This window comes from Haliaeetus albicilla, chromosome 5 (genome assembly GCF_947461875.1).
Source record: "Haliaeetus albicilla chromosome 5, bHalAlb1.1, whole genome shotgun sequence".
In the NCBI taxonomy this organism is placed as follows: domain Eukaryota; kingdom Metazoa; phylum Chordata; class Aves; order Accipitriformes; family Accipitridae; genus Haliaeetus; species Haliaeetus albicilla.
The window spans coordinates 14347866-14374894 of NC_091487.1; the positions used below are offsets into that span (position 1 = coordinate 14347866).

General features: G+C 45.4%; 1 protein-coding gene across 11 annotated transcripts in view; it reads right to left on the reverse strand.

The window, feature by feature from the left end:
- Window positions 1–25312, reverse strand: part of EML1 (EMAP like 1) — a 131078-nt gene extending 105766 nt beyond the window's left edge. For 7 of the 11 annotated variants that reach the window (XM_069783494.1, XM_069783488.1, XM_069783493.1 and 4 more), the window contains exon 1: window positions 1942–2143. In XM_069783494.1, coding sequence (XP_069639595.1) covers window positions 1942–2068 — 127 coding nt within the window. In that variant the 5' untranslated portion in view covers window positions 2069–2143. Of the gene's footprint in view, window positions 1–1941; window positions 2145–25102 lie in introns of those variants that run through there. The other 4 variants (XM_069783492.1, XM_069783490.1, XM_069783481.1 and 1 more) reach the window with 2 other exon arrangements.
- Window positions 25313–27029: the final 1717 nt, after the last annotated feature.

Consider the following 27029-nt stretch of genomic DNA (forward strand, 5'->3'; position numbering starts at 1 on the left):
ATGCCCTTGCTTCGAGAACACAACTGTCGAGGGGGTAAATATGAAGGCGAGACAAAGTTCTGAAGCACATCCCACAGAGTCAGCGTCCTGAGAGCATGAGCAGCTGGTTAATCTGATTAAAGGAGATGGAAAAACATCTTGAGGATGACATGTCTGGGGGGAGAAGATCAGTGTGCAGTAAAAGCCAGAGAAGTGCCTGGGTGCACGCATGGTTCAGTGTCGATAGCAGAACATGTGCAGGAGGCAACCCAGTATGACTATTCCCTGCACAGCTTCATGGTACCCTCCAAAAGCCACCGTCCCCACCTCCCCTAGGTGCCTGGCACGCTGGGGGTTCCCTTCCTGCACATGCTGGGCAATGTGAACTCCAACAGTATGATTAAAAGCAGTATCATTTATCCACATCTCTCTATCTTATCTCTTTATTTTGAACAAAGAAGAACCCATGAAGATGGATTCCTCATTCAATCTATTGTAGACTACAGGCAATACATGACCCAGGATCTTCTCAAAGATTTTTGATAGAAAGGAAAAATATCTGCTCTTCCACAAACCCTGGCATTCAACCTCCCAGCTGGATAGTTTCAAATAGCTTCAGAGATCTCACTGTACTCCTGTCTTTCAATAGCTCCTGGATGTCTGACACAGCCCTACTCTTGGCTTGTGCCAGGATGAAGTGCCTTGGCTCCTTAACAGATCTCCTCCATCTTCACTGTGCATGAGCCTATTCCACAAGAGCAAGCTTAACATTTTTGTAAAGCTCTCTCTGAACAAAGCAGCCAGCTCCAAAAGCCTCTTTCTACCTGGGCTGTCTCAGCTGCTCACAGTTAATGAGTCACATGCTATATAGTGCAGCGAAGGGGCTGTCAGAAGGGTTTTTGAACCTGTTCTCGCTGTGCAGAGCCCAGGTTCGATACATGCATAATTCAGATAATACCGTTTGCTGCTGTGATGCCAATTGCTGGACTCGGGCAGCTTTGCGGGATCAAGCGCTGTGAAGGGAAGGACTGCTGGGGACATTGGCAGTGTACAGCAATCGCCTACAGCACCTCCCGGGATTACACCTGCAGACCACAGAGTCACTGCCATGTGCAGACAGCGGTCCCTGTCCCCCGGTACGGGAGAGCTGGTGTTTCTGGGGCTGGGTAGAAATGCAACACATTCTTCTCTTTTAAATCTGGTTTTGGGGTATGCTGCAAGCTGTACAATGCAGGGAGAAAGACAATACAGCTATTTAATCTACATAGATTAGTCTCTGTATGAACTCCAATCCTGGATTTTCTTGGCTAGATATCAGGATGGGGGTTAGTTTTGTTAGCTAACGAGTAACAGAAAAAGATCTACAAGTCTACTACTTAGGAAAATGAAATATATTTAAAACCAGGTATATTGATTGCTTATCTTGTTTTTTTCCTTGCTGACTGAAACTACAGTTATGTATAATCTCAAGACGGTAAGCAACAAATCCTTTCTTATTAAAGTAACTTAAACCATTAATGGCATTATAGCTTGCTTTAGATTTGTAGTCCTTTTTTTACTGCCACCTGTCTGCTTTCCAGACTGTACTGAAGGAAAAGGAAAGCTATTTTCTGTTCTAAACTCACACTAAAACACTGACCATGAACAGGTAATACTTAAAAAGAAACAAGTCTATGAGGTCTTCAGAGCTCAGCACTGAGTCAGAACAGTTTTTCTTGCTGTAGTGTGGTATTTAAAATCAGACAATACAGAAACAAACGCTATCTTACAGCATCATATCCAGACCACGGAAAACATCATTGCAGTAACCCCTTCTACTTACTACTTAACACCAAGCCACCATCACACTTAAGGAAAATTAATTACTTTATAGATGGAGTTAAAATCCCAGCTGCTATAAAATACAAGGTAATCCTCATGCCAACGGCAAAGTGGAATTAAGTAATGGAAGAAACAAGTGACCTGCACAGAACTCTGGTGCTCCACTGTGGTCTGCCTGGGCCGGTTCCTCGGGGATGGACTTCATGTTCCTCAGCGATGCCCCCGAAGCAGCTGGTGGGTTATGTCCAGGACTCAAAGGGTTCTGCATGAGAGGCAGCTGGGTGCCTTATCTTCTTTTTATTTATGTGAAGGTTACAATGGGCAGCAGACAGCAATGCATAGACACTAAATTAATTAAGCTGTTTTTAAGCCACAGCATTAAGGTGATGTCATAAGAACCCGCTTAGGATGGCAAGGTCACTGGAAAGGGAGAGTACACATCCTGCAATAAAAGAATTTGTAGTTTGGAGGGCTTGTGTGGGATGCCTTGTGTGGGCTTGGTTTTCAAACCTGGCACCACCTGGAGAAGTGCTTTTTCTATCCATTGAAACATCCAACAGCATTTCTGATTTAAACAGGAGAAGAGCTGGTACACCTGCTTCAACTGTGAGCAACACACATTATATACTCAGAAATGCATAAACCAGATATATTTGGAAACACACAGAACCGGAAAATATTTTGATGCAAGAAAACATAGTTCGTATGATTTAGGCCAGACTGAGTTTGTGTTTGCATACAAGCATGCTCAGATAGGCACATGTCCGGCGATCAGAAATCTGCTCAGCTTACCACTTGCATTGACATGGCATTGCATTGCCATTTTGCACTAATAGTTTGATTATGTTGTACAACTGAGCCTGAGATTTTTTTTTTTCTCTATTTCCTAAGTAACTAGTTTTGTAAAAATCAAGAACAGCAGCAATTAGTTTTTATTTTCTTCATTGTCTTACAAAAAAAAAAAAAATTAGGGAGACTTTAACAGAAGAAATAAAGCAGATGCTGATGCATTGCAAGCTCTTATGATGCTATTGCTTCATTGTGAAATATTTCTACTAACAAATGTTGAGCATCTGAACTGTAGCCATAATCCTCTCATACAGAAGCCTTTTCTACAGCTCATACAGAGTAAGTGCAAGGCTGTGTCTTCAGCATTAATGGAATCAGCTGAAGTGAGTAATGCTTTGTGTATCCTAAGGCCGTGATCCTGTAAACGCGGTAAAAAGATGGCAGTGTTGGTTTTTCTAAGCAGTCAGTCCCACACGAGGTAAAGTGAGTCAGAGCATTCGAGATGGATGGGCAGCTCTCAGAAAGGATCTTTTGTTCCTCGTCTCCAGTCTCTAACAGTCACAGTGAAATTGTCTCTACCATCTACCTATTAGCATCAACATCACTGGGGCTTGTTTGTGTGAGAAACACTTGTGAATATAAGTAAAGGTCACACAAGGAGACTCTGAAATCAGGATCTTTTTTGTTGTACCAAGTTTAAAATGACCACACTGATGACCCACCACTGCCTCCCATAAGGAAAAGCTAGAGGCAGCTAGAGACACAGATGGGGATCAATTTGTCACTGAGAGCTTTACAGTAACAACAATTTATCCTTGTCTGCAGTGTTCATACAAACAACTGAAGAGAAACATTTCTATTCACTACATGGCAATCTCCTACCCTTTCTTTTCCTGATAGCTGTTACTCGTAATTGCAGCAAGAATAATATCCTGAGGGCTTTATGCTGATCTGCTGGATTTGAACATCAACCTCTCAACTTAGAGCCTCTATATTCCCCATCGCCAGACGAGTACGCACTGTTTCTGCTATCCAATAAAAGCTTCTGAAACAAGCTTAGACCCGCGTAGATTTTACCACCAATTTCATACAAGGAACTGAATGTAAAATCCACTTGGTAATCATGAAAAACCGGAAGGCAGATGAAATAGCTCTGTTCCACTCTCAATGCCACGGGGCACATTTTGTCCCGACCTGTGCGTGATACAGCAGCACTGCAGGCAGTGAGCTCTACGAGCTCTGAAGCCAGGCAGCACATGCCAAAGAGCGGGTGTGCTCTCTTAAGTGTTCCTTCTTGTAGCATCTCAGCATTTCTGAGTGCTCGAAGGTTATATACTAGCTATGCTTCAATGGTGCGGAAAAGCACTTTCCATTCAAAGTGAATAGCCATCAAAGTAATAGAGAAAATTGTTAAGTGCTGTCAATGGAGACATCTTTGCTTTTTTATAGATGCGTTAATGGAATGCCCTGCCACAAATCATAAGGGGTTTGCAGCCCGTTACGTCCAAATGGTGAATATAATGATAAAAACAAATATTGTGTTACCCACCGGTTTCCATTATTGGGCTAAATTATTGGATTAAATCATGATCCCCAGAGCTGAAGTCAAAGGATTTTGCCCAGAGCAATGGCTAGGATATCAGAAGACACAATCTCCTTGATCCCCACAGGAGAGCTGAGGGCAAGCATGGAAGCAGGGGGGTGGCAGCACAAAGGGTGCCTGAGCCCCCCATTCTACCCACCACATGAGAACGCACGTTGGGAGAATGAACCACTGCATGGATGCACACACACACACACACACACACATATATGTCTGTGGGCCCTGCTGCACAGCCAAGCCAAGGGTACTCAGCCCTGCCCATCCACACAAGGAAGCCCAGCATTGCTCCGTATGGATTTTTAGTGGCTCCTGTGTAGTGCTTCACAGTTTGCTTGAGGTAAAAGGCAAAAGAAATGTAGGCACTGCTGCTAAAAATAGCCAGTTATGCCCTCGATGATTCATTTGTTGATGGGGAGTACCCATAAGTGCCTCTATCTAAACAGTCTGTTCTCTGGCTCAGTATCTCCTGTGCCAGCTTGTATATGTCTCTCCAGTCTTGCTCAGTCTGTTTTCCTATGGGTTATATCTTCTTTAGCTAAATATAGTAGGACAGTCTATTTATCTCCCTCCATGGCAGCAAGACCCAAGCATGACTTCCTCCCGCTCTAGGAATTTCATAAATAAATCACTGTCTATTATTTCCCTGGGAGCATATAGCATTACAAAAAAACCAAACCAAACAAAAAAACAACAACAAACAAGCCCAAGGAATCATCCCTTTCTCAGGTTAGATATGTTGGAAAAATAGCAGAAACAGGAATATGCTGTTAAACTTCAGCGGCAGACCTCTTTGCATTGCTCTGATTTATGCAAGTAATAAATAATTGCGCTGAATGACTTCTTGAGGTACAGCTAAAGAAGGCTTCGTGTGAGAAAGAAAGCTTTGTGTGATTTAACTCCCCATCCCCCAAACATACACAGTCAGGGTGATGACCAGGATTTAAATCACTGTCCTGTAAATTGCCATGGATTGGGAGAAAATGAAATTGGGCCCTTTGGTGATGTCCTTGTAGTGCAAGTGACTGTTTATGAGTGTATAACTGAGCTTATTGATAGGCGTTCTGAACTTGAAACAGGGTCTGTTTGGAGCTGTTGGATTTTTTAGTATCTGTTACAATATCACTATATTTCTGGAACTATCCCATGGTCTTTTTGTAGGCAAGCTCTACCCATCACAATCCCTAGGAAGAATGAGGGAACAAAACGCTTCTTCGGTTGCACTACAGGTTTCTTTATGTCTGATCCAGCGCGAAGGACAGGTAAATCAGATGTGGTTTAGGTGAGAGAGCAGGGCAACAGGTGTATAGTGATGTTACTGACATGAGTCCCAAACACAGAGGACCCAAAACCTGTTTTTCCTCCAGAGCATCCCTTCAGCTGCACGTGGCCGAGTCAGGCCTTTCCCAGGATTGAAACCATCACTCGCTACACAGTGTGCCCATGAACACCGGCTCCAGAGGGAACAAACCTGGGATGCTGTGATTAATGGCTCTTGCCTTCTTTTTAAATTTCTTTCTTTCTTTTTTTCTTCTAATGGGGTCTCATGTTTGACATCTTTTATCTTTTGATGCAGGGACTTGCTGATAACTAATAAAATATAGCTGGTTTTAAATTTTGCTGCTAAGAGTCATTTTGTGAGGTATTTAAGTTGCAGTAGGATAACTGGGGAATAATAAATAAATCCTTTGTGTAGCAATAGTCAGTTACTGAATATTTAGTCTCCTCAGTTTAGACAAGCCACGTAACCAGATTTTATTGTCATTATTTTTTTTGGTAACAAAATAGTATTTTCTTGATACCTTCACTGATATTATTTGGCAGTCCCCTTTCTTATTTTTCTCTGTAGACACAATCTGTCTTTGTTAGGAAATGTCATTACCACTGATGAAGGTAGTGATTTCTTTAGGCAGCCTGCACATAATACTACGTGTCCTTATTTGAGCACAACAAGACATACCAGCATATTTGTCTTCCCATTTGTAAAAGTTTCCCCAAACACTTTCCCTTCCAACAGCTCGTTCATGATCCATACTGCACATGCTTAGACTACATACATCACGTTAGCAAGGCAACATCGGCAAACTTGTGATTTATCCCTGTTTTCCCTCAAGAGCCAGGCATGCACAATTCCATACTCGAAGAGGAAAGCTGCTGGCTCCCAGCAGCCAAAAAGCACAGCAAGACTCATGTGCTGTGGCTCCCTCTGAATGAGTAAGCAGCTGAAAATAATACTGCTTACATTTTCTTTGGCAATGGGGGTTATAGACAATATTTTTCCTCCTTTTCAAATTTTCTGTGAACCAGCTAGTGCAAGATCACAGCTAACATAACTGGAACACAGACTCTAGTTTGTAGTGCTGTAGCTGGCTTCATCTCTGACAGACCACCTCTGAAATACTGATAAATTCATCCGTGAGATATTCTGCTCTCTTCTGCGTAGTGGTGGATTTTGCAGCTAGTGTTTCTCTTTTTATGTAATCTGACCCTATCTTAGTCCCACTCTTAATGCTCCTCACTATCAGCCAAGGCATTAATCTCTAGTCTGTGTCCTAAATCCATTCCTGGAAAGGCGATGGAAGTAGGTATTAATGATATTTTTCAGTTCAACCAGTACATGCCATAAAGATTACATTTGTGCAAGACACGCCAGAACAAAGATACACTTGTCAGTTGATGCATGTTTGGATAAAACAATTTAAAAGAAAAATAATAGATGAGATCTTGAGATTTTAGGAACCTAAGTTCTGTCCTAACCGAGTAAGACCAAGCTACGCTCCCTGCAATCAATAAAAAGATTTAAAAGAGGAATGAGACAGACTCAGGGTGCATATACATCCAGGCATCTTGCAACTGATAATTTCTGCTTGTGGCAATGACAGGTAGCACCATTCAATGGCCTTCAGGGGTTTGTGCTTATTCAGTGGTGAGCACGTGCAGTACCTCTCCTGCAAGAGATACTCTGGGATTGATTTCCAAGTGGTGGAGCAACAGGCTGTCCCACCTGCCCTAATGGAGGGCATTAGGAGGAAAGGACATCAGCTGGGAAAAGAAACAGAGACCCAGGCAACTCCAATAGAAAAGAACAGAACTAGAAAACATCTGTGAATTAGGCCCTTAAATCTAGACTATTAATAGCTGCAGAATGGGTCTCCTTTAAACATGGACCTTCAATGCCCAAGTCCCCAAAATGAACTGTCTAAACTCTAATCTCTGAACCTCATGTGACAGTTTTGATGTTTACAGTAAATGAAAAATCATTTTTCTGATTGCTGCTCCACATGTGACATTGTTGCAGTAAGTTCTTTGCAAATAAAGAAGATAATGATTGGATGCATTTTTATATAAAAGTTAAGTGAATAAGTGAGCTTCATGGGCACCTTTATTTCACCCCTTTCCAGGAAAAAAAAAAAACAACCTCTAACAGCCTCGTAAAAAATCGGACTTTTTTCCAGCTATCATCAAGCACAGGCAGTGCAGGCTAGCACACAGGGCAGCAGGAGCATTAACATCAAGCACCGCCGACAAACCAAGCGGGGCTGGAGCCTGGCAGAGGACCAGCCGTCAGCCCTTCCCCTGCGCAGCCCCAGGGCACTGCTCAGGAAAGGGCCGAGGTCTGCCATGGAGGGGCTACTACTGATTTCTACACCGCTTCCTAAATGCTTCTCCACGCCGTCTGGTCACAACGTCCCAGCCCAGTTAGCTCGGATGCCCTCTGCTAGAGGATTTGAATCCTCTCAAGAAGCTGTCGGATAAGCAGCAGGGCTTATCTGCTCAGCAACGTCAGGACTCCAGCATTTGTGGGTACACACAGAAGTGGCAAGCTGGGCTGAAAGGTCTGAACTGGCATTTATATTGGAGCTCCAGCGCTCACGATAGGATCTGAGACTCGGGTGCACAAACCTTTGCTCCTTCCCGGGAACCTGAGTTCCCTGTGGGCTTGAAGCGGCTTAGCAGCCTGTGATTCACTCACAAACCATGAAAGACCTCAGAGGCTAAATTCCAGCCATCCCGTGAGATCCAGGTTGGGACATAGGCCAGCTGGGCCACCCCTTGCCACTAACTGGAGCAAGATCTAAGTATCTCTAAAAATGGGCCTCTCGCCTTATTCAGGGAAACCTCCCTTTCATTTTACATATTTCATATCTGAGTAAGGGCTCAAAAAATTCAAAACAAAACCAAAATAAGGATTGGATTCATTAACTATTAATACTATTCATTACTAGTATTTCTACAGTAGCATTTGCATGCATGAAACTTCAGTACAAATGAAAATATAACCCTCCTTCACATATCTTATGAGTTCATTTATATGCAACGTAGCTTGTAAGGAGACGGCAAACAAAAGACCTGGGAGGAAGAGGATTTATTCTGAATAAGCTGATATCTACAAATGATTCTGAATCATATTGGAATTAAGTGACTTAGTGCCACTAATGCCACTGGCACTGCTGCTAGCCCTGACACTGGTGAGGGACTTAATCTAAGAGGCTCTTTTGATTTCTCAGAGGTTCCTAATGGTTAATTTTCTATTCCTTTTCCTTTTTTTTATTTCTCCTTCTTTAGGACTTGTCAGACAGAAAGGCTGATGTGTGAAAGGATCTAATCTAGGCTATGCTTAGGTTATGACAGGCAGGAGATGGAGGAACAAAAGAGGAGCAGGACAGAAAAAATATCTTGCAGTTCAGCTGAGCCACTGATATTTGCTAATTGCAAGAAATATGATACTGCACAGAAGCTTCTAATGAGCTTATATAAAGCATTTTAATGGGATGCTGTCAGGTTAAACATTGTGTTCAAAAATATAAATGTCCTTAATAATTCCAGATTAAAACAGAATGAAGTTTGAATACCCAATTAATTTCTTCCCACTTCGTACCAGAGTCTGAACTGTTTCACACAACTCAGCCACTGAAAACAGATGGGGTTTTACTCCGATGCTTTCAGACTGGAGCACACCTACATCATACGAGAGATCGTAGTGCATGGATGCCCCAGGCAGCGTTGGAAACGCAGCTGCAGAGATGCAGGGGGGCCGTGTGATGGCCTGGCTCGCCCAGCTGCCCGGGCAGCTCTTGTTAGCTTTGGCCCAGCCTCGGGCTCCCAGGACGGCAGCTCTGGGGCTTGCAGGAGGGTTTCCCCCCCCAGCACAGCAGCTCTGGGGCTTGCGGGGGGGGTTGCCCCCCAGCACAGCAGCTCTGGGGCTTGCAGGAGGGTTTTCCCTGGATGTTGCTCTGTGCAATGGGGCTGTTGCAGCTCCACCAGGACCAGCCTGGGGGTCCTCACACGGCCCTGCATCGCACCGAGCAGCTTCATTTTCTTGTTTTAGCGCATGACTTAAATGTTTCCATGTTTAGATTACAGGCCTTTCAGAGCTGAGTTTAAATCCAGAGCAGTGACTATGTTGAGTTTAACTGAAACTGAAGGAAAGAGCCTGTGGAAACTTCTTCACAAAGAAGTTTTGTAAATAGTGGTTTGATACTATGGTGATGGGTCCTTAGAACTGCCGACTCCATTTTTCTTTCTATTCAATCCCTTAGTTTTCTTCCAAACATGCAGATCTTAGTCCTGTCCTACATGGCAGTGTCGATTGTGCATTTTTATGCATCAAAGAAGTGCCAAGGAAATCATACTTAGAAAATAGTGATGCTGGATCTACTTCCCAGCTGAGCCTCTCAGAAAGTATGGGAGGGGGCCAAATGCATTTCTCTGCTTTGGTATCTCCAGGGGGCTCTGGATGTGTTCATTTACCCTGGGGTTTGGTAAACCACAAAGGATGGGCCAAATCTGAGAAGGGTGAGAGTGCAATGGATTGTGCCCAAACAAGAAAATCCATTCACAGACTGAAGGGCTCAGGTATGTTGCCTTGTGGAAGCAACGCCAAGGACGTGCTTGAGGTCATGTCCTCTGCTGTTCACATCATCTGCCTGCTGAAGCCCCCCTCGGTGCCAGTCCTGCAGCCCTACAGTCCACCCTCCCGCAAGGCTGAGCCCGAGGATGCCCCCCCTGCTGCCTGCTGTAAGAGGAGTGGGACGGTGCTGGCAGCCGGAGCTTGGCCTGCGGATCACAGGGAGTCTGATCCCCAAAGCCCTTGGGCTTCAGACCACGATCACCACGAGTCTCTTCTGGTAGGTGCAGCCTCTCTCTAGCATTTGAAGCATCTGAGTGTATCTATTCCCACCTACCAGAAAGACACTGCAGCAAATTTAGTGGGCTTCTGCATTTGCTATCCAGCAAATTCTCCTCTCCCAGGTGGAAAGATCCTCTGCTTCTTTTGTACTGAAGAAGCAGAGAAAATGAATGCTTCCAAATAACCCACAATATGGATGACTTCAACAGAAGCAAGAACAAACACTTAGAGAATGATAGAAGGATTACTGTTGCCACATATCATTATCTGGGGGAGGCCAAGCCCCATGAGCTGGAAGCTTTGTAAACATCTCAGACTACTCAGGGAAGCTGCAACACAAGCTGAAACGTTTGAAAATGTATTTTTCATAAACCATGCATTTCCCAAATGAGTATGGACAAATTTGGGTCTGGAACAAGTCCAGTGAGCATGATGAACTACCACTAGGGAAGAACAGAGGCAATTGTTTTGTGTTACCCCCTCCTTCCTGGAATGATGCAATATCTCTTAAATTCAGTGGGAGGGAAAAAAAAAAGCCTATGCAATATAATAAGGATAAAAGTTTGTTCTGATTTCCTCAACCTCCCAAAGCCTGCTGGGCACAAGTCTGTGTTCGCTATATACTGCAGTCTCCTGGCCCAGCCAATTGAGCGATTGACTGTGTTTTCTGTTTACTTCTTTTTCCAATCTCTTTCATAAGCCAAAGATAAAGCCAGTACAGCTCCAGCTGTACTTTTGAACTCATGTTTAAATGAGGTGGAAATAAATCTTAATGAGATTGTCCAGCCCTATTACCTTAAGTAGTATACCTCAAATGAACCCTGCTAAAGGCTGTAATTCCCTTCTGAGATTTCAGTGACATGAGCAAGTGGCTCATATTTCACTATTGTGGTTTGGGTCATCATCGGATACTTATAGAATTACACCTTTATTGCATAAGAATTGGAGAAAGCTGCCTTTATTAAAGATGTGAAAATAGTAGAAGATGCTTTCCTCTAATAAGCGCAAAGAAATTTCTCCTGATCTTCGCTCCAAGCAGAAAATTACTTTTGCCTTTCTACTTCATGAGTATTCAGATGCAAAAACTTTACTCACATAAACTCTTATGATTGGTATTTTGGCGCTTCCTATTCCACCTCTGGAAAAATTCAAGGTATTTTCCCAGGACTTGCTGCTGGACAGAGCAAGGAAGGCAGCAGCAGATGGGCAGGACTGGAATAACCGAGGAAGGGCTGGAGAGGTCTCAGACTGGGTGTCTCCGGGGAGCACCGTACTGCAGCAAAGACATCACTTATTTAGGATCTCTTGAGAACCACATATGCAGTTGAAGAGAGACCATTTTTAAGAAGCACTTGCCTAAGGTAATACATAAGAAGGGAAGGGGTGGTCCAAAGTCTTTGGAAACCTGTATCAGTGACCTTCAGGGCACAGGGCATGTGCCATTCACATGAAGGGCATGTGAAGCTCCAGTAGGTAGAAAGAATAAATCAGTCTTCCTAGCCCAAACCTACGTGGCTGTGCAGTAAATGGAATTTTCAGATCCCATTGTGCCCACAGCAGTCAATGGGTAACCCACAAAATGAAGGTCCAGAGGAGAAATTTCTCCTCCTTGCCTAAATTTAGCATAAGGCCTTGAAAATACAGAGAAGGCAGCCAAGCATCATCAGTAGCCAGAGAATTTAGGCAAGGAAGGTAACTCAGTTCTGCTAAGTGACTTTTGGGAAATAATGGAAGCAGAAACAAGGATCTAATAACCTTTTAGTGAACTAAAGCTAACTTCCAGCTCTGGGCAGAAACCTAGGGCTCTCTCTGACTGTAGACTAAGCTCAGTGAAGAATTAGCATTCCTGCCGATTTTCCACACCTTTTGTAGATGTTTGACACGAGATCAACACACAGAAATTCGAGTACCTGGGTTCATCAGATGCTATTAACTGCTGAGAGGAGAGGTCTGGGACTCATCGCAAGTAACGATTTCACACAGAGGAACAAGACCAAGCCTGGAGAAGTTGTACTAGGGGACGCCTGCCCAGCTGCCTTCGCTCCACGGCGTTCTCCAGGCAGCCAACTTGTTAAACAGCCTGGCCTGCGGCAAGGCAGTGCATCGAGTAGTGGAAAGTAAATTTGATCTCCCTGTGCTGGCTCCTCACTCCAAACAACTCCGTTCGAGCTCATTCCCGAGAACGCAGGCGCTCTGAGTGGCAAAGACACAGCTGTTTGGGCGGGCTCGGGGCCGTGCTGGGATGGACTCACGCCACAGCCTTGTCTTGCCCTTCACGTGAACTCATTAAAGCGTCCAGTTGCCTCCAGTTCTCCTCTGTCCCTGAAGGCAGCTTAGTTAACGAGGCAGATTGTCAATAGAGCAATGACCTCGGAACAAGTAAAGATTTGGCACCATTATCTAGGATAACCCAGCTGCTGAACTTCATCAGGAAAAGGAAACAAACGCTAAACGTGCAGTCAACTTTGAGGCACAATTCTGCGGGAGAAAGTAAAACCACTTTAGGAAAACTGAGTGTTTTCTAATCCTGTATCTCCTTGGACAAAACAGAGACGTTCAGCTCCTGGCTACCATTGTGTCTCATAGCCATAGAGTAGTGAGTTTTCTCGTGCACCTTGGGGTGCTCCTCTGCCTCCTCTCCCCTGCAGGGACACCTGACCTTAGGAGCGAGGGACATGGCACGGGAGCACATGTGCTGCTCCGGGAACTGGCTCTGTTCTAGTGAGGTCCCGATGGCCACATGGGACAGGCAGATGCTTACGCTCAGGGTCTGATGGTCCTTCTGCATCTCCAGAGCCTAAAACAGTGCTGAAGCCTCACTGGTGTCGGTTATGTTTTGACTGATCTGAGCAGCGAAGCACCTACAGTAGGGAAGGGAAACTCATCATGCCTCGACAAAAATGTGTCATCCGGTCACTTTTCAGTGGTAGTCTCCTTCCAGTGTAGTGGGAGAAGACTGAAAAGCTGTCTTCTTACTCCCCCTGCTTTATAGGACGTCAGAGTAGGCAGGGAGTAGTAAAGGACAGCAAAAAGACTCTTCAGCTACTTTATGTGCGGGGAGGCTCCCCAAAGGTCTGAAGAAACCAAATAATTGTAGGAGAGGAGTTTGCTGAGAAAACAAACACTCCTCCTGTGAAAAACTGTGAGCAGATTGAATGCTTTCCCTGGAGTTTTCCAATTTTTTCATTAAATGACTCAAAATGAAAACATGCAAAAATGTGGTTGGTGTTTAAAAAGACAGTTTTTGTTAGAGAAATATTATTCTCCAGCCTACACATGTGAGCATTGTATGCCTCAGCCTTCCATATCTGTTCCAGATACTACACATTCACTCACACTTTCCCACATGATGCTTCTCCCTATGCCTTAGATGATTAAATACCTGACCAAAACATCTTTGAAAAAAAATGCCTCTCCAGTGGCATAAGACTCCTCATATGTTGCTAACTGTGTGAAAACAGACGGTGCATAGACATCTTGACAACCCCCAAAAACTCATGACCCAAGAAACCTGGCTTTAGAAAAAAAATTAAAACAAATCTTATGAGGCTCATGCTAAACATCAAAGAGTTGGCAGCACTGAGATGAATCAAACAATCTAGGTGAAATTTCCCAGAGAAATTGCTTCCATTTCATCAGTGTACTGTCTGTTTTCAAACAGTTATGCCTGAATATACCATTTGGAATTTATGATAGATGCAGGAAATAATAGTTTCCTTCTCAAAATCCTTTCCGCATGCGGTCCATATGCCTGCAGCACAAACGGATTGCAATCTCGTGCCTAAGTCAGATGGGTGTGAGAAGGCCAGCTGACTGTTGTAGCAACAGGATGAGCATGACAGCCTCTGCTCTGCAGTAGAAGAGCTGTAGAAAATGACAGATTTAGCGTCCTGGGGTGGACAGGTATCAGAGGTGCTTGTGTGTGAGGCTATCAACACTGTAGAGCATCTCCAAACAATTGATAAAGTATCAAGTTATTATTGCAAGTATACTTATTGCTAGAGGTCTAGTTATGAGGTGTCAGATTATTTTGTATTTTATACCATAAGTGTTTCCAATAAGCTGTTTAGCATAACATCACAGCTTCACCTGTTAGAGATATTGAACATGGTAAGGAATGCAATTCCAGGAAGATCAAGGATGATTTCAGGCTAAGTCAGCTTGAAAAGTATTGCTGGGAACTGGATTGCATCTGTGCCCCAGCTGCAGAGCAGCTCTCGAAAAGAGAATAGTTGCTCCACGGAGCAACTGTGGAAATAAAGCTTTTCACAAATGGTCACTGATGGCATGTTCCTTATCTCCTTGTGCCAGACCAGAGACCGCGGACCTGATTTACAGACATGCCCAACACTCATATCTGCAAATGAAGTTTGAAAATATGAAACACGGTGCTGTGCTGGGTGCTCTGAAAGAAGAGCTCCCCAGCATCTTGGATTAGACACCCATTTGAGTGGGAACTGGTCTTGGCTTAATCTTGTTGTGCCTCAGTCCCTCATATATAAACTCTGAGTAATACCACACACGTGGCTGTGACGTACTGCTAAGTCCTATCTAGCAACGTTTCAGTAGGGGAAACACAAAACAGTCAGTGAGTTTTAATTAGGTGCAAATATAAATATGTTTCTCTGAATAATCATGCTGGGAGAAAGAATGACTAATGCACGGTGCTTCCCACGCACCAAGAGAGTGCTTGCTGGTGAGGTCTCACCCAGCAAACCTCACCAGCCACACAGCACAGGGCTCAGGCTGTCTGTCTTAAGAAGAAGAACCGAGCTGACCGAGGCACAGTCTGTATCTGTGGCTCAGGTGGATAAAGATATTTCTGAGATTTTAAGAGAGTCGTGATCCAAATTCACTGAAGTGAAAGCAAAGGCAGATGGCAAAGGCAAAGGCAGGGACTTGGAGAATAAAAAACTGCCCACTGTAGGAGAAGATCATGTTTGAGACCATCTAAGGATCCTGAAGGTGCACAAGTCCATGGGACCTGATGAGGTGCATCTGCAGGTCCTGAGGGAACTAGCAGATGAAGTGGCTAACCCACTATCCATCATATTTGAGAAGTCATGGCAGTCCAGCGAAGTTCCCACTGACTGGAAAAGGGGAAACACAACCCCCAATTTTAAAAAGGGAAAAAAGGAAGACTCGGGGAACGACAGGCCAGTCAGTCTCACCTGTGTGCCTGGCAAGATCATGGAGCAGATCCTCCTGGAAACTATGCTAAGGCACATGGAAAATAAGGAGGTGATTAGTGACAGCCAACGTGGCTTCACTCAATGCAAATCATGCCTGACAAATCTGGTGGCCTTCTATGATGGAGTTGCAGCATTGGTGGATAAGGGAAGAGCAACGGATATCATCTACCTGGACTTGTGCAAAGCATTTGACACTGTCCCGCACCTCATCCTTGTCTCTAAATTAGAGAGACATGGATTTGATGGATGGACCACTCAGTGGATAAGGAATTGGCTGGATGGTCGCACTCAAAAGAGTTGCGGTCAATGGCTCCATGTCGGAGTGCAGAGCAGTGCTGAGTGGCATACCTCAGGGGTTGGTACTGGGAGCGGCGCTGTTTAACATCTTTGTCGGCGACATGGACAGTGGGATTGAGTGCACCCTCAGCAAGTTTGCTGATGACACCAAGCTGTGTGGTGCTGTTGACACACTGGAGGGAAGGAAGGGATGCCATCCAGAGGGACCTTGACAGGCTTGAGAGGTGGGCCCGTGTGAACCTCATGAAGTTCAGCAAAGCCAAGTGCAAGGTCCTGCACATGGGTTGAGGCAATCCCAAGCACAAATACAGGCGGGGCAATGAGTGGATTGAGAGCAGCCCTACGGAGAAGGACTTAGGGGTATTGGTGGGTGAAAAATTGAATATGAGGCAGCAAAGTGTGCTTGCAGCCCAGAAAGCCAGTTGCTTTCTGGGCTGCATCAAAACAAGCATGACCAGCAGTTCGAGGGAGGTGATTCTCCCCCTCTACTCGGCTTTGGTGAGACCCCACCTGGAGTGCTGTGTTCAGCTCTGGGGCCCCAACAGAAGAAAGACATGGACCTGCTTGAGTGGGTCCAGAGGAGGGCCACAAAGAGGATCAGGGGCCTGGAGCACGTCCCCTATGAGGACAGGCTGAGAGAGTTGGGGTTGTTCAGCCTGGAGAAGAGAAGGCTCCGGGGAGACCTTACAGCAGCGTTCCAGTACTTAAAGGGGTCCTACAGGAAAGATGGGAGGGACTCTTTAACAGGGAGTGTAGTGATAGGACAAGGGGTAATGGTTTTGAACTGAAAGAGGGTAGATTTAGATTAGATATTAAGAAAAAACTCTACTGTAAGGGTGGTGAGGCACTGGAACAAGTTGCCCAGGGAAGTTGTGGATGCCCCATCCCTGGAAGTGTCCAAGGCCAGGATGGGCGGGGCTTTGGGCAACCTGGTCTAGTGGAAGGTGTCCCTGCCCATGGCAGGGGGGTTGGAACTAGACGATCTTTAAGGTCTCTTCCAATGCAAAGCATTCTGTGATTCTATGATTCTCTTGGCTCCAAGGGGTCTGGATCAGGCTTCTAAAGCTCTTCCTTCCCCCTGTGGGGGGAAACAGGAGATGCACAAGTTTTAAGTTTAACCTGAAGCTAGGTCCTTCTTAATTCCTGTGATATGATCAAGCACAACCTGAGACCTTCAGCTTGCTGTCACCTTTGTAGATTTTTTAGTATCTGTGGATAACCCTTAGGTGTTCAGATGTCACACATGGGTCTTTTTTGTGTGCTTTTACCCCTTTGTTGTGTCAGCAAGGCCTCTTCAGTCAACTTGTTTAGCTACAGGAGTTTTCACCCCACCCTGGCTTCAGGCTGGAGACCCCTTGCCTGGGTAGCTGGCTGCCTGCTGGGGTTTGACATGGTTTTACGACACATGGAGCTGCTGAAGTGCGGGGTCATTCTCTCATCAGAGCTTCTGGGGAGAAGCAGGAACAATCGTACCCATCTGAGTGAACTAGCAGAGCTGCTACTCGCACAAATATGCCCCAGCCAATGGCCCTGGGGGTCCTCTCCCACGGCTGGCTGCAGCAGCAAGGATTTTACCATTTTCACGGTAGTTTTATTAGTTACTGGGAAGTGTTCTGAGTGCGCTGTGAAATTGAGGGGTACTGGCAAAGCCACAGCATATCCTGCAGCTCCACAAAGAGCACATCACAAAGGGTAAGTGTGCACGAGTGCTGTGCAGGCAGCAAGTAAATGTATTTATCTGCAAAATAGATGAGAACTATGTGAAATGCCAAGTTTGACAAGTAGTGTCTATGGATTTATGAGGGGGTTTTGGACCTAAACCTGCCAAATATCTCTCCAAACTCTTCATTTCATGGCCTCACACCAGCTGATGTGGGTGAAAACCTTTGCTCTCCCAAGGAGCTCTGAAGTGATGGAAACATGAGCCACGCAAACGGCACTGAGAGCGGTGACGGGACGCTGGGACACTTCTGCCGGGGCCGTCAGGAGGAGCTGTCGAGATGAACGAGCCATTGGCACCTCTGTGAAATGCTCCCTGTTATCAGTGACGGGGACAGCACTGTGCTTTCCTAAATCTTGGAATTTGTTGTGACTCGTCAAAGGCCACAACCAATTTATTGACCCCAGTTTGGAGTCATTTGAGCAAGGGCTTGCAGAGCCAGGCTTTTCCTCCAAAAGCAATTTCTGTGATTGACAGACCGTGTGCAGAACCAAAGAGCAGCTCTGACCAGTCCCCACATGCCCCAGTGACTCAACGGTGACTTCAGCTACTCCATGAAACCCAGGACTCCTTTGGGGAACTGATCCTGGGCACTGTCAACGGGTCCATACCCAGCACCTGGCATTTGTCAGGATCCCATTCCTCTGCCCCAGAGTTTCTTTCCCACAAGGAAGAAAGCGTTTTGGTGATCTTGCCAGTCTTTTAGGTGAGTTTTAGAGGATGTTTGAGATCTAAGGGAATCCTGAATGCTACAAATTGAACTGTGGAAACCATTAGTGTGTGGTGAGGGAGTTGATCACAGACCGTAAAGAAAGAAATGACAGGGACAGAGAAGCAACTGAACATGTAGATGAAAGACTGGGCACTCACCAGGTTGGTGGGAGGGCAAACTGGGCATTTGATTTGGAGTCTGAATGGCAAAATAAGGGAAGGTTGCCCCACCCTCTAAATTACTGCCTGTAAAACAGGTCTGCAGCAAGAGAGGGCTCCCGACAGCAAGAAGCAAATGCAATTATGGCTTCTAAATGCCGATGGCTTAACACAGACTATGTTGGAAATGCTGCAGATGTTGCGAGGCATGGAGGAGAGGAGGAGAAAAAACACATCAGTTGCTTTTTGCATGCCTTAAGTTACTGTAAACATCATGGAATAAGACTCTTCAGAAATGTGCTGTACAGCCTGTGCAAGTGCTCTTGCTCACAGACCCTGTGCCAAACTACAGCTTCCAAGTATTTCTACAGATAAGCAAAATCCTCCTGTCGGTGGCGGAGGCGGAGAGGAGGAGCACTTGGGAACTATGTGGCATCTTCTGTATTTCCCCAACCAGCATCCCAGCTGCAAACTTTCATGCTAACTTCAGCTGTCTCTAATGACTGCTTGAAAGAGCTCTCCTTCTTCAGCACAAAGAAAAGAAAAGAAAAGAAAAGAAAAGAAAAGAAAAGAAAAGAAAAGAAAAGAAAAGAAAAGAAAAGAAAAGAAAAGGAAAGATCCTCTCTTATACTCCCAGATATGATTTCAGTACATTTCTGCAAACTTAGACTTCTGAAAATGGGTGTTTATGTCTCTGCTAGCTCAAATACCTCCCACTTGGAGCCCCAGTAGTGCACAGCACACATACTCCCATTTTGCTTTAGAAACACAAGCGAGCAGGCGCAGCCCCTGCCTGCCTGGCAGCCAAATATTTAGCCTAATCCACAGAAGGACATCTCACCTGCTACACTTTAAATGCAGACCCTGAAGATGCAGCCTAACCCTGTGCCTTTGCTCAGGACACTCCTGGAACGTAGTCAGCTCCCACCTAACAACCGCCAAGCCCCAGGGACAGGACATCCGTGTCCCGCTGCTGCAATAAACCTCCGAAATGCAGCCTATGGACTCTCACAGGACACACACCACTCAGTGTCACCCATCCCGACCCACCCAAATCGCTTGTCGTCCCTCGCTGCCATGCCACTGCAGCCAGCACGGGCAGCTGGGGCAGGAGCAGCCAGCCGGGCTGCCGAGCCAGCGGGCCAGGGCAGGGCTCCTAGGTCTGTGCTTACTCCTAAGCAAAGCCTTGGAGGAGAAAAAGCAGGGAAGTGGTCGAGTCACCATCCCTGGAGGTATTTAAAAGACGTGTAGATGTGGTGCTTAGGGACATGGTTTAGTGGTGGACTTGGCAATGTGAGGTTTATGGTTGGACTCCATGATCTTAAAGGTCTTTTCCAACCTGAATGATTCTATGATTTTATATAGATCTGGAAGCAGCCAGAGAGCCAGGAGGCAGAGGGCAGGAGCCAGTGGGGATTTCCTCCCTGTCCCTCCCTGGGACAGGGCTTACCCCGCACCTGAGCAGGCGGAGGAGCACGGCACAGAGCTCTTGGGAAAAGAGGGGAGAGCAGGAGGGAGCCACGCGGGCTGCAGGAAATCCCCTGGGATTTCAGCTAAACCAGATGAAACTGCTTCATGGATAGGATGCTCTCCTATGGAAAGTTGAGTGCAGAGAGACAATGTCTTCCCCAGCGAGCCTGGATCAATCAGTGGCTGAAGCAAGAGCACAACCCACTGTTAGGAAAAATTTCTTCACCAAAAGGGTTGTCAAGCATTGGAACAGGCTGCCCAGGGAAGTGGTTGAGTCACCATCCCTGGAGGTATTTAAAAGACGTGAAGATGTGGTGCTTAGGGACATGGTTTAGTGGTGGACTTGGCAGTGTGAGGTTAACAGTTGGACTTGATGATCTTAAATGTCTTTCCAACGTAAACGATTCTATGATTCTAAATAGGGTAAATGCTGGCATTTGGAAATGCTTCTTTCTTGAGGATTTATACTGACCGTCAGACATTTTTGCTTTCCCTCTTTAAGACATTTGACTCAGCCATGTCCATTGCAGCTGCAGAGCATCTTTAAATTACTTCGTGGTGGCATTTAGCAAGTTAGCCAAGAGCAAGGCTGGACTCGTAGACCTCCAGATGAAATCCCTAGACAGACTTCGGACAATGTGCAGTGGCACCTAACTAACTCCAGCAACCAGAGCAAGGCTGCACAGCTTCATTGATAGCGCTGTAGCGGCAGTCATTCACAGTCACTCTTCATTCGGGCTTCACACCTTTCTTTCCTGAAGCCAAAAGCTTTATATGCTTTTTTTCGTTGTTTCTAAGAGTACTGACTGCAAGATTGCTTGTGCCTCACTGTGCAAAGCTAGATCTGCAGGCATCGGAGCCCCAGCACCCTGGCCTCACCTTCCCCTGGCTGGGGGATGCTCCTGGGGAGTTCCAAGCATACAAGCCAGTGCTGGTGATTTTAGTGGGGTCAGGAGCTGCCCTTCATGCTGCAGACCACTCTCCTGAGATGCTTAAGACATGCCATTACCCTCCTAACCTGCAGCAGGTAGCTGGGTTGATATGCTGAAAAAAACCTTGCTACTTCCCTGCTTATCCCAGCGCACTAAGTGCAATCTGTACAGCAATCCTGCAAGATGATTTCAGTGTGTTGCCTTTTACTTAGGGTCTACCCCTGCAAACAGTAGTATTCAGTGGGACCACTCACATAGCAACATTAGTGTCTGAGTCAAGACCTTTTATCTAAGGTCTAGACTGCAAAGCAGAACTGGTGCTCAAGCCCTAAGGGGGACACGGAGTTATCTGCAAAAAGCTAGACATTTTTTACCAAATCTGATGAAAGATTAATTTAAAGCATACTCCTATTCTGATATGAGTACGTGAAAGTGGGGCAATTTTATTTGACAGGAGTACTGCTCATGCATCTGCTGAGTCATTGCTAATGATTTTTTGTTACAAAAATATATTTGTGCTGTATTTTATTCCCAGCTGCTGTTTAGAGACAGCCCAGCGTGGGAGATGGAGGTCTCGCTCACTAGCAGCCTCTCTGGCTGAGCTAAATGGACTCCCGATGACAGTGCAGAATATGTGCTGAATTTCAGGAAATCAAAATTCCTGTAGGTTTCTGGGATATCCTGATTCTGAAAACACCAATTTTAGCAAATTGGCTCCACTCTGTCTTAAAGACATGTTTGAAGTGTGTAATTTTAGCTTTGAAAGGAAGTATTTAGCTAAAGAGTCAGGAACATATTTCGGATGAAAGGTCTTGTTTCCTCCTCTATTGAAATGAGGCCAATAAAAGTTTGGGAGGAATTTTAAGGAAATTCAGTTAGATTCGCATGCCACCTGCTGCAGAACAAACTACATCAATTCTGTATCTTCTCTTCTTAATCCTGTTGTAGTAAATAACAGAGAAGTATGTACATATGAGACTCCCAGCATCTGAATAGCTACTCCTTCTTCAGAAATACAATCTTCATCTATTATTGCTGAGTACCTTGTGTTATTGCAGCAGTGGTATTATCCAGAAAAAGTTACCCATGCCATTCAAACTCAGTCTGTGGCTGAATTAAGAAATAAGAAAATAAGGAAAGAGCCACTTTAAGAACCTTTGCATGACTTCAGAGGTTTTTCTGAAGTCAAAAGGATTGTGTTAAGAACCAGAACCATCATGACTCATATATTCCTAATCAAAATGCTGGGTGTGTGAAAAGCTGTTCAGTCATACGGAGACTGAACTATGTCTCCTTACAAGAGAAAAATAATACACACAGGAGGAAGCACTTAAATAATTGATGTGGTTTTCTTTTATCTGCATGTAGGAATGACAGGAAATCTATGTAGCTGGCACTAATGGATAGCATCAGTATGTCAATAATTGCTAATGAGAAAGAAATAGGAGTGCATTTGTCCTGAAGTGACTGATCTTTCTTTCTTTATCTCTCCGTGTTACAATGGGAAATTAATAGTGTAAATTTTATAATTCTGTTCACTAATAGATCATTTGGATAGCGATGCTTTCAAGTGCCTTTTTTGGTATGAATGCAGTCCAAAATAACTGTACACTTGCTTACATAATCTTCAGTCTGACATCTAGGATCCTTTTTTTATGTCTTCTGTGCTACATTCAAACAACAAAATAGAACTTTGTTTGCATCACATGTTTAATTTTCCATTCCACATCAGCAAAAGGGTGCAGCCATGCTGGAATTGAACATAAAACAGAGATTTAAAAGCACCCAATGCTTTCATCCTGAAAAATTGCATAACCATTTCCAGCACAGAAGTAGGATACTCTTACTGAATAAAGCTTCTTGTTGAAAAATTATTGGTATATCGACCCATTCATATCCAGCTATTTAATTCAAAGATTGTATTCAGCAGTTCCCTCTGAGTTGCTTGTCCGAGGGAACAATTACACAGCTGTTCATGCGACATTCTTGTGTAGGCTGAAAGCAGTCTAAAAATTCTGGCATTAATTTACTGTAACTACAAACTGCAGTTCTCCAGGTTGTTCATAAGGCATACCCTTTGCAAAGAGGATGGTGAAGCAACACATACACTTGACACTAATATTGCGCTTTGGCTAAACTTATTTATAGCTGTGTGCATGTGTATACACGGACGCATGTATACGTCTGTATGGTTTGTGTTATAAGCAGGGCTCTGGATCCTAGCCACATTGCGGTGCTAATGATAGCTGTCACTGCAACAACTTTTTTGCAGCTATATTATGTGGCTGCATTCAAAACCAAGGATTTTAAAAGTACAATGCCAGCCTTGCTATGCTCATTGGATCCGGCAAAGTGGCATTTCTGCACTAGTGGACACTAATCATTATTTTAGAAAGTTTGATGCTGATTTTTTGCAACCCTTTTTATGGATTTTTTACTGCTAAGGTTTTAAAATCTGAACTAGCTAGTAAAAGAGCAATAACCACAAAGAGAATGACTTGATTTCAAAATACTTTGACAAGAAAAGCAAGCTGCCAGCAACTAATACACTAAAATTGCTTAATAACTGCAGAGGAGGGCCACCATTTCTACCTCCAGCACTGGTTTTGTGTATATTTATATAAGCACACACACTTCTACCCAAACATGAACCAGAAAATTAGGCAAGGTCCGTGCAGAGGGTGCCCACTCGTCTGTGACCGGTTATCTGTGCCCAGTGCGGGGCAGAGCGGCTGGAGGCAGGGCCAGCTCCGGCTGGGGGACGTGGGAGGATTATTGGGGGAACAGAGAGAAACGAATATTTCCTCTGCGTATGCTGGCACATTTCTGATCCACGTCCGCATCTGAACATCACTTTATCTTTACTTGTCATTCCTGCCCATAACAAACTGCTTCCTTCCCTCAAATCATGCATCTACAAATGCTTTTCTGGAGGAAACCTCCTAGGTCCTTTCAGCAGCAAAGGTAATTGAGATATCAGTAAGTTCTGCACACAACATGCCATGCATGCTCAATATCAGTTTCATCATTAATATCAGATGCCAGCTAAATACTGTCACTGTCGCCCTGAAATATCCCACCCTCAACTCAGAGTGCTTAACAAGCAAACTGAGGTCAGGCCCTTAAAATCAAAGCCTGAAGAAGGGAAGCTTTTCTGGTTAACAGATCAGCCCTTTGAGAAAGTAAGCAGGAAATATTCATCTTCATCTCTCCTCTCTTCAGGCAACGATAGCAATGGCACAGGGAATTGCGCATGGTGCGTTCACTCTGCACTGTATACATAACTTATATTTTTCCACTCTGGTTTTGAGTGCGCATTTTGGACTTGAGCATTGTTTTTGTAAAATGGAAGCAGAGAGAGGAGGAAAAAAAAGCACCGCAGCAGCCTTCTTCTCCAGCCCCACTTTTTAGCCCAGATCCTCATCTCTGGCAGACAGCCTTCACAGGCCAGTGAAGCATGAGTGCTACACAGTATGTGTATGTATATATGTGTATATATATATATATATATATGTGAAAAGAGAAATGCTTGCCATGGCAAAAGGAAAAAAGAAAAAAAAGATGTTTTCAATGGTCCATCTCTTTATTAGTAAAATGCCTTGGCAGAGAATTACTCTAGCATTTTGACAAGAGTTTCCTTTTGTGCAGACAGTCTAGTGAGTATTTACAATTCCTATAGAAGTTTAAAAAAAACAGCTGAGAAACATGCTTCTTGCTGACGTGCTCTCCTGCTCAGTGAAGTTTGACATATACAGCCATAAGTGCTAGTAAAGGACTCCTTTCCAGATATAGGCAAAACAGGTAAGGCACTTATTTTGAAAATAAGGTACATTTCTGTTTCCTTTCAGCAAATAAACCCTTTGCATTACATTTATCTGCCCTTGCTGTGTCCGTTACCATCCGGGAAGGTTTATCAAGGCATGAACAGGACACACACACGGCGCACTTGGTCCTGCAGGACCCATCTGCAGAAACTCTCCTTCACGAGCTCGATAACGCACATCGATACCGTCATCTCTCCAGACACAGACACTCCGGACCATCTGCCTGAATTACCGAACCCTTCATCCTATCCAGCCCCTGCGCCTTTAGAGAAAAACCAGGCACTACCACCCGCGCCAGCCCTCCGCCACGGACTCGTAAGGAACCGCACCAGGATCTGCAGTGGTTGCAGGGAGTTTCTCCTCTCCCTGCCGCGGCTCCGGCTCCCTTCGAAAGCAAGCGGCTTCGCGTGTGGCTTTGCAATCTGAGAATGTGAACTAGTCGGCAGGACACCGGGGTAAATATAAATCTGGCGCTTACCCACAGGCAGTCCCTCGCAGTCTGACATCGTGCGAGAAGTCCTCCTCACCGGGGGCTTAGGAAAACCACAGCAGGAACACAAGCACGGGTCCTTCTGCTTGCAAAGGCGGGGGGGGGAAATATCTAACAATTTACAGCCACCCTTCTCTTACACTGTACATCTACCCACCCAGAGAGCTGTAGCAACAGTCCCGTCCCTGCCTTCTCATTATGGGATGTAAAGATAAGAATGTGCTTTTGTGCCAAAAGAGTGTGCTATTGGTGGATAAATTTGTTGTCATCCCTCCCCTTCGCAGAGTTTCCTCTTTAATGTCACAGAGGCACATTACCCTGTCGGAAAGGCCATCGAATATTTATGAAACGGCTTTTAAGAGCTAAGCTGCAAATCTGTGCTGGAGAACCAGGCTAATTGCTGTGCGGTGGGGTTGGTGGTGGGAGCTGCTTCCCGGGGGGGGGCTGCGGGGGGGTGCTGGGCTGGAGGATATGTTCTGACATCTTGTTCTGTACCTTCTCGGTCTGCAGGTTAAATAAGGGTCCAAGCAGAAATACTTGCTGCTGAAGGGGGGGCAGGAGCCAGGGTGTATCTGTTTAAGGGCAACAGAAAAAAATGACCTTCTGTTTATACTGTAATATGTGAGAAATAGTTTTTGCGACACTGTTACTAAAGGCTGCTTCATGGTATGATACCATTGTGAGTGCAGATTTCTCTGTAACTTCATGGCTTTTGCTTGCTTAAAATATGCCGCTTTAATGCTGCCTTAGTGGAGCATTTTGTGGCTGCTCCTACAACTCATTTTTTTAATCTTTGGAAATGTTTATGTGGGATTTGCTTGGTATGAGATTTCCAGACCAGTGCAGTCAGTAGAGGGTACCCCTGCACACTGGTGAGTTCATTAGGTACCTTAACGAAGTGCAGGCGAAGGCTCTGGCAGCGTTAGAGCCCTGGTAGGCTTGGCAGAGAGATGTGCGGGACCTGGTGGGTGCCCTCGGCACCCAGGGCCGGTGGCTGGCTGCCACTTTTTCTCCCCGGGAACAGTCAGGGACAGCCTGGGCTTTACCAGGCACAGACTTTTAGTGTCTGAGCCCTTTACAAATGTTGGGGTTTCAGACCCAGAACCAGTGTGAGTGCTGGGAGGAGAGAGAGGCAAGGGGGGGTCTGGGAAGCACTTCCAGACCCTGTGGCCAGACACAGCCCCTTGGAGAAATGAGCCATCGGAGCCCCAGGGGACACCTTTCTTCAAAATGCCTTGAAGAAAAAAAGGCTTAATTTACATGAAGTATACTAGGAGCTCAGCGTGCTCAGCACCTCTGAAAAATTTAGGCTGGCTTTACTTCGAGGCTTCAGTGTAAGCACCCAAAGGCTGACACTGCTGGGTCTACCTGCTTTCTCTCTGAAGAGAAGCCTTTTAATACTCTGCTGGTTACTCAGCAGCATAGCTAGCCATGGATTCAATTCAGGATGTCAGGCCGGTGACTAAGAAGCTAAAATAGCTGCAAATGTAGACAGTTACATGTTCCCAAAACCATCCCTTGGGTTGCCTGCACGGGGTTGGGTGAGCGGGGCCGGGGGCGTCCCGCGGCTACTGGGGTTTGCCGGCATGAAGATCTGTTGGCATCATCCTGTCAGGGACAGCCCTTGTCAGTGGCTGCTTCTAGGTCTGCTCATGCAACAGCACGGGGATATTCACTGGTGTAAGGCTCACCTGGACGGTGGATCTGGGGAGAAAGAGAGCTTCAGGCTGTGCTCTTTGCCAAAGAGGCTGTACAAGGAGAAGTGCAGGGCACCATGCTCAGCCTCTCCATCCCGCGGCCGCCCACGGACTCAAGGAGGGGTCTCCAGCTATTCTGGAAGGTAGGGAGACGTGGAGAAGTCTGGTCTCAATCTCAGTACGCATCTGGGAAGGGAAGAAGGCCTAAACCAGACCGG